Genomic DNA, 13,725 nt, shown 5'->3' on the forward strand with positions numbered 1-13,725 from the left:
TAGGAGAATTAAAGATCTAAATGAGCTGTTGCCACTCAAGAAAGAGATCTTGGAGCCATTGTGAATCATTGTCTGAAAACATCTGCTTAATGTACAGCAGCAGTCAAAAAAGCTAAACAGTGTTAGGCACCAGGAGGAAAGGGATAGATAATGAGACAGAAAATATCATAATGCCACCGTATAAATCCATGGTACGGCCACACCTTGAATACTGCATGCATTTCTGGTCACCCCATCTCAAAAAAAATTGGAAAAGGTACAGAGAAGGGCAACAAAAATGATCAGGGGCATGGAACAGCTTGCATAGGAGGAGAGATTGAAAAGACAGACTTTTCAGCTTGGAAAAAAGACAACTAAGGATATGATAGAAGGCAGTATTATTTTTACCCCTTCACATAACACAATAACCAGGGGTCACCCAATGAAATTAATAGGCAGCTGGTTTAAAGCAAACAAAAGGAAGTATTTCTTCACACAACATGCAGTCAACCTGTGGAACTCCTTGCCAGGGGATGTTGTGGAGGCCAAAAGTATAACTGGGTTCAAAAAGGAATTAGATCCGTTCATGGAGGGTAGGCCCATCAACAGTGATTAGCCAAGATGGTCAGGGATGCAACACCATAATCTGGGTGTCTGTAGCCTCTGACTGCCAGAAGCTGGGACTGGATCACTCAATAACTGCCCTGTTCTGTTCATTCCCTCCGAAGCATCAGGCACTGGCCACTGTTGGCAGACAGGACACTGGACTAGATGGTCTGTTGGTCTGACCCAGTCTTGCTGTTCTAATTGATGAGTGCAGATGTTGGAGAGGGACTGAGGAGCTCCCTGGAGTCCTGGGTAGTGTTGGCAGGGGCCATGAGACCTTCCCGTGCACCACCCTGCCAACACACCCAGTTCCAAATTGGAGCTCCCTGCTGTACCAGCCCTGGGCCCCCACTCACAGCTCGGCCGGTGCCCTCAGCCCTGAGGCACACCTCTGTCAATGCAACCCACTTCAGGACTGCCCTGGGCTCCCCCTACATACAGCTTTGTTGATGCCCCTCAAACCCAACCTGCAGCCCCCCTGCTATTCTAGCCCTGGGATGCCCCGGCCAGCCCTGCCACTGCCCCTCAATTCTAGCTTCCAGCCCCGCTGGCATTCCAGGCACAGGTGTGCCCCTCAGCTCTGCCTTTGGTTTACCCCGCACTGTGAAACACCCCTAAGCAGACTGGGCCTAGGAAAAAAGAAAAAGGAGTACTTATGGCACCTTAGAGACTAACCAATTTATTTGAGCATAAGCTTTCGTGAGCTACAGCTCACATCCGATGAAGTGAGCTGTAGCTCACAAAAGCTTATGCTCAAATAAATTGGTTAGTCGCTAAGGTGCCACAAGTCCTCCTTTTCTTTTTGCAAATACAGACCAACACGGCTGTTACTCTGAAACCTGAGCACAGGAAGGCGTCACCCATCTCCCCCGCCTCCTGTGCCTTTTAAGCCTGATCTGCAACATGCAAAGGGCCTGGTCTAGGCAAATGAGTCCGAGCGCAGCACACAAGCCCTGAGGCTTCCTCCCTGATCTGGGGGGTGGGATTAGCTCCTTGCCCACAGCCCTCCTGGGACTGTGGGAATCACATGGCTATTAAAGGTGCTCTGGCGTTACCCGCAGAGACCCCCTTGCTCTGCAGCAGGGCCAGTCGCAGCCTGCCGGGATCTGGATTAGCTTCCTCTCTGGTGGCAAGGGCACACAGCTGCGCCCAGATCCACCCATGGGGCATCGTTCCCTCCCTTTGGCACTTGCTGCTTGTCCAGGCACGTGGCACCCACAGACCACATCACACCGGGCTTAGGGGCAGCCACTCTGAGCCACGGAAAGGGCACAGCCAGGGCCCAATGCAAGGTGGCAGCCTTGCCCCTAGAAAAAACACCAAAGGGCCCAGAGCTAAGGCTATGTCGGCGAGGTGGGGGGCCGCGAGCCCTACAAACCAGTGTCTCCCGGTGCTGGGAAAGGGCCAGAGAAGAAGGGCCGGGCCCTGGGTACGTGATCAACGCTGCACAAGAGTTGGGAGAGGTTTGGGGCCAAGGTTTTGTTCCCTGGGAGGACTGGAACCCTGTGTTCCCAGCAGAACCCTCCTCGCCCGCCATGCCATCCGTGCAGGGCAGCGGGTCAGTTCTCCAGGTTGGCTCTTCGTTCCTGTAGCTTCCGTGCCAGCTCCTCTGATATGTCTACGGGGAGAGAGAAGGTGGGTACAGAACCTCTCCGGAGCCGGGACTAGAACCCAGGGGTCCTGACTTGCCGTCATCAGCGCTAGCCACTAGTCCCCACCACCTACCAAAGCTGAGACCACAACCCAGGAGTCCTGGCTCCCAGACCCCTGCTCTGGCCACACAATAACCAGCAGTGCTACAGTCCACTGAAAGCCAAGGGCAATGGCCACATGCAGCCCCGCCTCTCGTGCCAAGGGGGCCTCCCCTTACCTGTGGGGAGGTCTCCGACCCACGACGTGGCCTGGCGGGAGGCCTGGCTGCTACCATGTTGCCGTAGGTTGAGGGCGCTTCTGGGTGTCCTCATATACTGGCCTTTAGCGGCTGGGTATGGAGAGTGCAGAGCTGGTCAACAGAGCACAGGAGCCCGCGTCCTCTCCTCTTGCCCCATCCCGCTCCACCTCCCAGGCCGGAGATCCTTCCCAGCACTCAGCCCAGAGGGTAGCCTGGGACCTGCTTGCATGGGTAGCCCTGGGGGAATCCTGCAGTGCATTGTGGGGGATGGCGAACCTGGACGCTACACCTGATGCCCTGGGCAAGTCACGTCCCTTTTCCGTGCCTCAGTTTCCCGCTCTGTACCACGTGGCTGTGTTTGTGGAGGTGGGGAGGGATAGCTCAGTGGTTTGAGCATTGGCCTGCTAAACCCAGGGTTGTGAGTTCAATCCTTGAGGGGGCCATTTAGGAATCTGGGGCAAAAATTGGGGATTGGTCCTGCTTTGAGCAGGGGGTTGGACTAGATGATTTCCTGAGGTCCCTTCCAACCCTGAGATTCTATGATCTACAGACAGGAAGTGCTGGAGAAGCACTCAGGGTTACTACCCACTCTGCTGGAGGTAAGGTCGCAGTCCAGACAGCATTGCCCAACCTGCAGCTGTATGGGGCTCCTGGACGCTGGGGTCCCAACCCAACAGGGTCAAATGAAAAACACCCTAGGGACTCGGGACAGCTCCCCCTTTATCTCCATTCTGGCACATCCCCCGACCCCCTCACTGGAGCCGCACACCCTCTGCTGCGCCCACCCTGCTCCCTACGGGGCTGAGCTTCCCCAGCCCCACTGACCTGGCCAAGCGGGGCAGAGGGAGATGGTGGCAGAATGGGCTTTGCAATGGGGCCAGCAGGGCTCAGGGTTGCTTAGACCTCGAGGTGTGATAGCCAGCCACACAGGCGGGGAGGGGGGGTGGTTCTCTGCTCCTGCATGGGCCAGTGGGGCCGGGGGAGGGAGCAAATCAAGTGGCTCCCAGGGGCTGAGCAGTGCCAGGTCAGGCCCCAAGTGACTGGGACAAACTGGGCTTATCCCGTGGGAACCTGCACCCCTCACTGCCCTAGGGGCATCCTCAGTGGCCAGCCGAGGGCTCGGGCACGAGCTCTGGCAATCGCGATGGGAAAGGGGGGTGGTTAGAGCAGAGAGCCTTGGGGGGAGAACGGGGGTGGGCACCGAATCAGCTGGCAATGGCTGTACCTGGCTTGCTGGGTGGTACAGGCGGCGCCTTGGTCTGGCCGCCCCTCTCCCAAATCACCTTCACGGGGCCCACCGTGGCTGAAAACAAAAGTGAAGACGCTCAGTCCCCTGGCTCCTCCCAGCACATCCCCCCACCCTAACCCCCCACCCCAGAGCTTGTCCCTGCCGCCGGATGCGGAACCCACGTCTGTCCCGTCACTTCTGAGCACTGGGAGCGTTTGGAGCTGGAGTCAAACTCAGGGGTGGCCCTGGGCCGCTCAAAGCTGGGCTATGGGGTCAGCATCCTTGGCAGGATGGGGGCCACCCACCCAGCTCCTCTCCCTCCTCTGCCCATCCCAACCCAGCCACCCTCCCGATCTGTGCCCTCCCACTGTGACAGCCACCGAACTCCCAGTCCAGCAACTCATTTCAGCGGGAGTCAGGCACCTAAAGGCCTTTGTGGCTCTGGGCCTGGGCAGCTAGAATGCGGTTTCCAGCAGTCCCAGGTCACGTAGCATCGCTTGTCCCGTCAAGTCCCCAGCCAGGCTGGGGAGGGATCCAGAGGACTAGAACCCGGCTCAGCTGCCACCCACGCTGAGCTGCATCCTCACACTCTGAACCCTGGGGGACTGAGCACCCCGCCCAGGGGAAACCCAATTGGCAGCCCCCCCCGAACCTCAGACTGGCCCAGGCACGCTAGGTCAGCATGGAGGAAATTCCAGGAAGCGGCTTGTGCCAGCCAGCAGCACCCGGCCTGTCGCCGCCACCAACCCCGCTCTCGTTCCCTGCTTCAGGCTCCGACTCGCATTCCTGGCTTTCCCCTGGCGCCGACCTGAGGCCTGACTCCTGGTTTCCAGCTCCGGCTCCGCTCCCTAGCCTGACCCTGGCTCCCACACCAACCACCAGACCCTGCTTCTGCTCCAACCACTAGGCCTGACTCCTGGTCCTACCCGCTAGGCCAAACCACCCACGCCCTGGTCGTGCCAGGCTGCCTCTGCTGGTCCTTTCACCTCTCCCTTTGTGCCCCGTAGGTTTCCCTCCTCTCTTTTCACTGGGATTCCTCCCCCTTCGCCAGTGACCGTCAGAGAGCAGCCCCTTCTCCTACACTAGCCACCTGGGGACCGGTCTCCCAGGGGAAGTGATGGGAGCACTAGACATGACCCATCCCACCTTGGCAGCCATGGACTGGAGGGTCCAAAAGACTTTTCTGTCCCTGATCTCTGGAAGGCCACTTAGATCCACTGCTGTGCCCCAACAACCCCCAGCATCCCCCAGTGGGGCTGGCTCCTTTCACCCTCCTCTGAGCTCCCAGGGGTGCTGCATCTCCCAGTTGTATCGCTGGTCTGGGGCAACAGATTCTGCATGTGGCCAGAGCATTTTCCTGCCCCAAGGGCAGCCGTGGGGAAAAGGGGAGTGCAAAGCCCAGGCGTGGGGGGCGGGGCAGGGGATAGATCTTCTGTAGCAACGTGGCCTCTTGTGTTCAACACACTATCTCCGTTCTGAAAGGTCAGGCACAATAGCCAGTTTACTCACGGCAGGCTGGCTTTGGCTTTGTTCCCTTGATGGCTGCCACATCTGAAAAAAAAAAAAAACACAATTGCATGAGAGAAGGGGAGGGAGTGGGGAGCCTGAGCTGGGATCGCAGTCTGGGGTTTCCCCCAGAGACTTTTCTCCAGTACCAGGTCCCATTCCCGCTCCCCGGCCCCAGCCTGTCCCTCCTCGGGAGGGGATCGTGCCCTTCCACGCGGCACCAGAGATTCCCCTGAAGAACCGCACCAGCCAGATTCAGTGATGAGGCCAGCGTTATTTCATTCACCGGCCAGGATGGGGAGCAAGATTTTACCCAGCTAGGACACAATCTCCCCAGACCCCAGCTCACCTTCATCATTCACATAGGTCTCTTCTTGATCCTCCTCAGACGCAGGAGGCGTGGGAAGGGGCTTCGACAGAGGACTTTGTCTGGAGATGGGTGGAATCATTGCCTCCACTTTGGCACCGGCTGGGGAACCAGATGGGCACAGGGTTAGGTAAGGGGCACTGGCTGGCACGCAGTGGGGAAATGCAGACCCTAAAATACAGGGCTCTGGGAGAGCAGGCCAGGCCGGAGCACTCTGATTCAGCTTGGGCTGGGGGCAGGGTATCGTGGGGGATGCAATCGTGTGTGATGAGCACACCAGACAGGTCAAATGCCACATCTAAATGGTGCCACTAGACATCAGGGCACTGCTGGGGGGGGGGGGGGGGGAGCTCACAGCGCTGGAGTCCCAGCCGGCAGGGGCAGGGCACTGCTGTGGGGGGGGAAGCTTGCAGGCGCCCTGTGCCAGCTCTCCAGAGCTGTGTTGCGGCCAGGCCATGGGAGGTCTGTGGGGCCTGGTGTGCATATTCTTCACAACCGAACAGCCCCGAACCCTGGAGGAACAAGCCAGGGCCCCTGAGCTGCAGCCAGTAGCAGGTGCCTGGAGCAGGCTGGGCACATTCACCTTTGGGGGGCTTTGGGCACGGGGGCATGGATGTTTCCCAGATGCTCTCTCCGTTCTCCTTATCAGTCTCCACAAACTCTGCAAAACACACCACAAAGAGAAGGGTCAGAGCTGGGGGGGCTGGCAGGGGAGGGAGTCTGACCATGGGGGAGCATGGGGCTGGTGGGGACGCTGGGCAGCCCTGTAAGGGCAGGGGGCAGAAGGGACCAGGTGGAGAGGTGGCTGGGGGGGGGGGGAGGGAATCCCCAGCAGTCAGGTCCTCTCCGTCCCTGCCCTACCATCCCATGTGCCCTCTCCCCACCCCCACCCCTCCCAAGTCCAGGCACCCTCTCCCAGACACACACTGCTAATGCATGTGCCCCCCTGGGCCCACCCTGCCCCACCCCTTTCACCCAGGCCCCATTGCCCACCCCCACTTAGCCATCTAATGTACATGCATACTCCCCCATGTGCGCCCTGCCCCCCCCGCCACACACACACACAGGTGCCCCTCCCCAGAGGTATCTGCCACACACCCATACCTGTGCCCCCCGGCATGCACTGGCCCTTGGCTCACCCACCCATGCAAACCCAGCCCCCCTGCCCAGAATTTGCACCCGGAGCCCTCGAAACGGGGGAACCCACCTAACTTCTCAGCGTAATCCTCATCCAGGCTCAAGGGCACCAGGGTCTTCTTGGTGTTGGAGACGAAGTACTCCACCACATCAGCCAGGGAGGAGCAGTGGTGCTGGGGCAGGGTGGGAAATCCTGTTAACCTCGGCTTTTGGCCACCCTCAGGCCCCTGCCACCGAGGGGCTGACCAGGCTTTGCACAACCCCCTCAGGGATCCTGCTCCCAGCCTAGCAGCCTGCGAGTGGCGCTCCCGGTCTGCAGGGCTCTCTGCTCCTAGCTGACACCCCCAGCTGGCAGTCAGCATGTGCCCTGCAGCATGAGGGTTGCCAGCCCCGGGTACGGTTATCCTAGCTGGTGTTACAGTCGAGGTTATTCTTATTTCTACACCTGTGGCTTTTTGGCCACATCATTGGTTCATGATACAGGAATGAATGGGAGAGCACAGCTGGGCACTGCTGCCTGGAACTGCTTAGCTGTGTGTGTGTGTGTGTCCTAGGCCCTATAGAGCTTACAGAGATTCTCCTGTAGCGTAAGTGATCAAGGCCCGGCTTCTATGCCTGCTATCACCATGACGTTCCTTGGTGGCTGTGCTTCCAGGAGCCGTTTGTTCCCCCTGGGGCCCAGACCCGGGGCCCAGACCCTGCATAAGGTGGGGATGCAGAACTGGCCCACTCACCGGCCGATCAACCTCAACGACATATTGCTGTCCCGCACGGCTCACTTTGTAGTGCTTCACAACTGGGGTGCTGCAAGAGAAGGACGGGGAGATTGCACAACCCGACCCTCACACCGCTTGTGATCACAGCCCGTGCACTGGGATTCCCCTCTCAACACTAGTGCCAGGATTCGCACTCCCAGCCCTGTGTGCACTGGGATCACCCCACACACACACACACACACACTAGTGCCAGGATTCACACTCCTAGCCCTGTGTGCACTGGGGTCACCCCCTCCCCCCCCCCACTAGTGCCAGGATTCACACTCCCAACCCCGTGCACTGGGATTCCCCCCTCACACACACGCACACACTCGTGCCAGGATTCACACTCCCAGCCCTGTGTGCACTGGGATCACCCCTCCCCCACACACACACTAGTGCCAGGATTCACACTCCGCCCCATGTGCAGGCTAGTGTCAGACCTGCCCCCTTCCAGCCCTGGGCCCGTCCCCCCAGCAGGAAGCCCCCGACCATCCCCCGCCTTCTCACCCGTTCAGCATCTGACACGTGGTCACCGAGATGCTCTTCCCGTCGCCCCCTGGACGCAGCAGCATGTTGCCGCAGTCCAGGTTCCTCTCCAGCAGGACCCGGGCCTCTGTCCTGGAGACCTTGAAATAGCAGCTGCAAGGACAGGACCCAGTTACCGCGCCAGGCCTTCCCTGGGCGACCTGGGACTCTCCAACCCCCCAGAGCCGCTGGCCCGTGACCCAGAGCCTCTGGGCTATTGCAGCTCCGAGACCATCAGGATGGGGGAGACCGTGAGCTGCAAGCCCCCCTGCTGCTCAGTTCCCCAGCGTGGGCTGGCACCAGCGTGGGCAGCTACGGTAACAGGGGCCAGGCGGCTCTCCTGATCCAGAGCACTGAGAGGGCGGGAGGCCCTGGGCAAGGAGGCCGTCGGTTGGCATGGGCCGGGGCGAAGGGCTTGCTTCCGGGGAAGGCGCCAGGGGCTGGCCACTTGCAAGGCAGGATGCTGAACCAGACGGACCTTCAGCGGGATACCGGTACTGATGGGTCAGTGGTGCGGCAGGAGGGGAAGACGCCAGACAGGCTGGACTAGTGGCCTGAGCTGGCCCGACACGGGCCGGGGGACGCCAGACAGGCTGGACCAGTGGCCTGGCCTGACGTGGCAGGATGGAGGCACCGGCCCACCGCGCACTAGGCTCTCCCTCCGGCCCAGGCCCCACTCACGCCGGCATCTCCTCCTCCATCAACTCGTAGTGGAGGGAGCTCGTGCTGCGGCGTTGGCTCAGCTGGGCCCGTCGCTCCTGCTCTTTGGAGAGGGCTTCGGACATCATGTAGATGTGGCCGGGCAGCAACGTCAGGTTGGAGGGGACTTGCATCTGCAGGGACAGGGACGACACACTGAGTCTCCCCTGCAACGGGCTACAGACCAGACAGGGGCTTCCACTGACACCTCCCTCTCAGGACCTCAGTGCTGCTCCCATTCCTGGCCCGGGAGTCCTCCCACCCACCCTCTGTGCGGCCCAGGAATCAGCCAGCAGGAGGCGCCAACGCGGCTCCCACCTGCCAGCCCTTGACTCTGACCAGCAGGGGGCAGGCTCCTCACAAAGGGCTTCCCGGGGCTGAATCCGACATGGGACAACGGGGCTGGGAACCGCTGGGAGGGGAGCCCAGGGTGGGCCCAGAGCACCCAACGGAGACCTGCCCCGACAGGGTTGTCAAGAAACACGGACTCAAGCCTGGACAAGGGCTCTCAAAGACGAGCTCTCGCCGCACGGGATACCTGGGGGAGAGACGGGGGGCAGGAGAGAGGGCAGGGCTGTGTCTGCACTTGCAGGGTTGGTGGGAGGCGGGCACAGGTGAGTGTATCTAGGGTGGGCAGGGGCGGACAGGAGCGAGCGTGCGGGTACACAGAGTACACAGAGTGAGCGGAGGTGTGGGGTGGATTGTGTGGGGCAGGGGTGTGCACATGGGGGTGCAAGGGCTGGGTCGGGTGGAGGGGGCCAAAGGGAGGGCAGGCAAGGGGGGCGGATTTCTCATTCCAACATCAGCCAGGCGCGTTACCTCCACCATGGTGAAGATGAAACCCTTCCACATCTCCCGAGCCTCCAGGCTCTCAGCCTGCAAGGGAAACACACGTTACTGGGGTAAAACCCAGAGTGCGGGGGTGAGGGAGGCAGAAGCCATGCAGGGCAAACGTACCTTTAACTTTACTTCCTGCCCCCTCAGCTTCAGGCTGAGCCCCACCCCCTCGTTGCTGGCCTGGGGGCCGCTCCGGAGGTAGCTGTCCGTCAGGGACACGAAGTTGTCCAGGTCGATCTTCTCCACGTACTGTGGAGGGCGAAGCACAGATCAGTGCGGGGGAAAATCAGCCAGCCCCACTCCTGCAACCCAGAGCAGGGCCCTAGGGAGTCAGAGCAGAGAGATGCCCGCTAGGGAGCCCTGCCTGGCTGGCTGCCCCCCACCTCTTCTCTGGGATGCGGGTGTGTGAACACTTCTGGGTTGCTGATTCAAATCCAGCCCTGCTCAGAAGCATGGCTGACAGGAGTTGGCTGGGTCTCAGTGGACTGGTGCCCATGTCACCAAACCCACCCCTGCCGTGGGCACCAATTGGCTCCCCAGCCACCAGGCCCATGGCCGTGCAGGCTAAGCAAGCCTCTCACCCTTAATGGTGACTCTAGGGAACGGCCATCCCCATGGGCGGGTGGGGGGGGGGGGAGAAGGGACTCTTTCCCAGGTCAGAGGGATCGAGGCCCTCGCCACCCACATGGGCATGGCAGACCCCCAGCAAGCCGAGCCTCCCCAGGAGGGATGTCCCCCAGCCAGGGCTGGAGGCCACCAGGAGAGTTGAGATAGGAGATCCTGATCCAGAGAGGTGCTGAGCACCCTCAGCTCCCAGTGGCTGGGCACCTGCCAGGATCAGACCTCGAGGAGACAGAGCCCCCCATGAGGCTTTCCCAGGTCTGACCGGGGAGTGCCACAGAGCGGCTCCTCCGTGGGGCAGCTTTTGCGTACCTGCACGTCTCGGTTGGTGTTGTAGAAATACAGCGTGAGCCCCTGCAGGCCTGTCCAGTATTTCTTATACCCCTGCAAAGACAAAGCAAAGGGGCATTGGAGGCTGGGACCAGAGGGGGCCAGCCCAGGGGAGGGAGGCCCCTAGTGAGCATGCACTGTGCAGATACCTGCCTCCCAACAATGCCCTAGCCCTGTGCTAAACCTGGAATGGCCAGGAACCTGCAGCGGAATGTTCCCCGGATGTTACGTAGGGGGGGACAGCGAATCAGCTCTTTGGGGGGAGAGGGGGTGTCTATGGAATGACAGTGCCCACCCCCTCTCCCTGCAGCCTAGTTCCATCTCTGCACGGTGGACTCTGCCCTGCCGGGGCAGCTGGTCCAGCCAGGCCAGCATCCCCGCGCCCGCCATGCCGGAGCAGAGGATTGGTCTCGGAGGGGGCTGCTTTGGCTTCCCTCAGCCGCCGAACGACGCGTTGTCGTGTGTTTTTCTCCAGCCGCGTGGGAGCCCCGGAACAGGGGCAGCCTGGTGGGGTCCTGCGAGGGCAGAGCCTAGGAGAAAGGGCCGATTCTCGGCACAGGCTGATGCTGGCCCGGCCTGACATGGCAGCCCCAAGTCAGAATCAGCTGCCAAAGGCCTGTGGGGGAGGGCAGAGCCCAGACATCATCATGCGTGGGCTGGTTGGGAGGGCTCAGAAATCAAAGGCCATCACTGTTCCCTGTTCGCCATCAACAGCTAAGTGTTGTGACCCACAATAAAGGTTCTGCAGCCTCTGCCCCCATTGCCCGCCCCCAGCGCTGCACTGGCCCCGACAGGCCCCAATGTGCCAAATTCACCCACGGCCATGGGCATGCACGTGCCAAGATCATGCCCCTGCCCTTGGGCTGTCAGTGTCACAGAAGGGTGCCAGCATCTCACGCTCACCAGATAGAGCAGCCCCACACGTAGGTGGGTACGTGTCAAGGCCACGCGTACGTCAGCATCACATGAGTGCAGCCACGTCACGGTCACACAAACCGGGGATGGCACGCTCACGTGTGGCTATGCACAAGCGGAAGTTGTGCTTGATGTGAGTTTGAAGTCCCGGGTTTAACAGCAAGAGGACGGGCCTGGGAGTCAGGAGATCTGGGTTCTGATCCTGGTTCTGCCACGGACTCACTGGGTGACCTTGGGCAAGTCGGTGCCCCGCTCTGTGCCTCAGTTTCCCCATCTCTAATATGGAGCTGATGCTCCTCACCCACCTTTGTAAACCACCCCAAGATGTAGGGCTGGAAAGGAGCCGAGCGAGTGCAGTGTACAGTTCAAAGGTTATTCCTACGGGTCGCGTATAGGGTCACTACCCCTCCCCATACTAACGGGACAATGCCGCTCATCGCATCTCACTCCCACACTCTGAGGGCCTAGAATTCTCCAGGCTTTCAAAGAGACCCCAGATCTTTTCAGCCATCCTGAGAGGATGACACTGCCTGCTGAGACATCCTTATCCCATGCCAGCAAGCTGGTGAAAGACGTCATCTGGGACAAACAGCCTGCACGTCACATGGCGTGGTGTCTGTCCCCTACCTGGAGGAGTGCCTCCCTTCCCATTAGGTATAGGGTGTGAACACGACAGCGTCTTATCTCCATGCCAGAAAGAGCTGTGCTCAGAAATCTAGACGGCAGGAATGTTTAGGGGCCATAAATGCAGCCAGGTTAACAAATGGAGCCCAGGCAAATGTATTTAAATGTCCAAGTGTGGTTCAGTGGCGGATCGTTTGCAGTGTTGGGAAAGAGAATTGCCACCTCTCGGCCTGTCAGACTGGTGCCCAGCACTTAAGGGCCCGGCTACATCAATCCGCGTCTCGAGGATCAGGCTCATACTTCGTCCAACGACCACCAAAAAGAATGACCCAGGCAAACCACGTGGTAGAAAGCGACAGGGGGCTCAGCTTTGGCAAGAGGAGGGTTTGCGATGGAACAGACACCCGCGAGCACAGGAAGCCTTCACCAGGCAGACCAGATAACGCACTTCCACAGAGCTGGAGGAAGTATCGCCTGTCCAACAACCCACCACCCCCCGCCACTGGGCCCTGCGCTCCCTTTTACACACGTACTCCGGGATTTCCCAGCCATTGCCGCTTGGATTACCCTAACACTGGGGCTAGCTGCAGTGCTCAGGGGCTGCTGTTTCTAAGAGCCGGTCTTCGTGAGAAAGCTGCATTGGTTTAACTCAAAGGGTGAATTTAAACCGGGGCCAGAGGCTGTGTGGACGCCCTGAGTGCCGGTTAAACCAAGCAGATTTCGGTTTAGCAAAAGGCGATTAGAAACCGGCTTGAGCTAAACTGAAATAAGTGGGTTCACACTACGCAGTGCACTGGTTTAAAGCCACACCTTAGGTTAAAGCAGTTCAACTTTCTTGTCTAGACAAGCGAAACAGGCTCAAGTCCAATCAGGATTTCACGTACCCCAAAGCCTGTGGTTGCCCTAGCTTGTTAGGAAAATGGGGGCTGCCAGTAACATCTGGCTTTGCGAGTTTGCATTTGGCTTCTGCCCATCTATCATCTACACCTGAAAGTGAATTCAGATTAAGGTAGGAAGTGGATTTAAAGGGTAATCGTTATGCCGGAACAACGGCATGCCTAGGCAAGCCCGATCCAGCCACGGCAGGCGATTCTAGGAGACCTGTCCCCGGGGTATCGGAGCACCCAGAGCTTGCGGGGAGGCACCTGGCAGATCCAGTCCTGCCTGCAAAGTTCAGCCCTGGCTTGAGGTTTAGAGTCCGACTCGCTGCAAAGTCCTGGAGAGCCTGATCCTGGGCTTTGGGATCGGGGCCACTTCGGGAGGGGGGGCTCTAGCTTCTTTCACCCTGAGCTGGCTCCTTGCCCGGATCTCTCCGCACCAGGGCGCTGGTGTGGTAGAGCGGGCCAGGGGTTAGGGTGGGGGGGGAAAGACGACACCAGAGGCTTCAAGGCCATGGCTCAGCCCTTGGCAACTCAGAGCCTGACCCTGCCCAAGCCCCGGCCGACCACAGCCCCGGTCCCAGCCCGGAGTGGGGGGGGGTCCCTACCTTGTCCTGGGGCCCCTTCTTCTCCAGGAAGCCCTCGTAGTAGTGGGGGGGCAGGCTGGGCTTGGGCTTGGCGCCCCGCAGCGGGGGCCGCAGGGCCATCTCGCCCCCGGCTCGGGGCCCGGGCCGGGCAGAGGGCGCAGGGGAGGCTCCCGCACGGCGCCCGGAGTCCCGGAGCAGGAAGCGCGGGCGGAAAAAGAACCAGGCGTCGTGGGGGTT

General features: G+C 60.1%; 1 protein-coding gene across 1 annotated transcript; it reads right to left on the minus strand.

Annotated features, from left to right (window-relative positions):
- Window positions 1-1,309: 1,309 nt before the first annotated feature.
- On the minus strand, window positions 1,310-13,711 carry STAP2 (signal transducing adaptor family member 2). The gene is made up of 14 exons (XM_073324182.1): window positions 13,510-13,711; window positions 10,467-10,538; window positions 9,654-9,782; window positions 9,516-9,572; window positions 8,679-8,830; window positions 7,980-8,111; window positions 7,449-7,518; window positions 6,785-6,887; window positions 6,161-6,238; window positions 5,560-5,679; window positions 5,214-5,255; window positions 3,702-3,779; window positions 2,456-2,566; window positions 1,310-2,203 (listed from the first exon to the last, which is right to left on the minus strand). Exons 1-14 carry the CDS (start codon window positions 13,606-13,608, stop codon window positions 2,145-2,147), a joined length of 1,302 nt encoding a protein of 433 aa, XP_073180283.1. The 5' UTR covers window positions 13,609-13,711; the 3' UTR covers window positions 1,310-2,144.
- Window positions 13,712-13,725: the final 14 nt, after the last annotated feature.

Source organism: Lepidochelys kempii, chromosome 25 (assembly GCF_965140265.1).
Source record: "Lepidochelys kempii isolate rLepKem1 chromosome 25, rLepKem1.hap2, whole genome shotgun sequence".
NCBI classification, from domain to species: domain Eukaryota; kingdom Metazoa; phylum Chordata; order Testudines; family Cheloniidae; genus Lepidochelys; species Lepidochelys kempii.

Coding starts and splice junctions, on each gene's coding strand:
- STAP2 (XM_073324182.1), bottom strand. CDS start 13,608: ATGGCCCTGCGGCCCCCGCTGCGGGGCGCCAAGCCCAAGCCCAGCCTG. Junction 10,539..13,509: donor AGAAGGGGCCCCAGGACAAG/GTAGGGACCCCC, acceptor TTGTCTTTGCAG/GGGTATAAGAAATACTGGAC. Junction 2,567..3,701: donor TGTACCACCCAGCAAGCCAG/GTACAGCCATTG, acceptor CTCCATACCCAG/CCGCTAAAGGCCAGTATATG.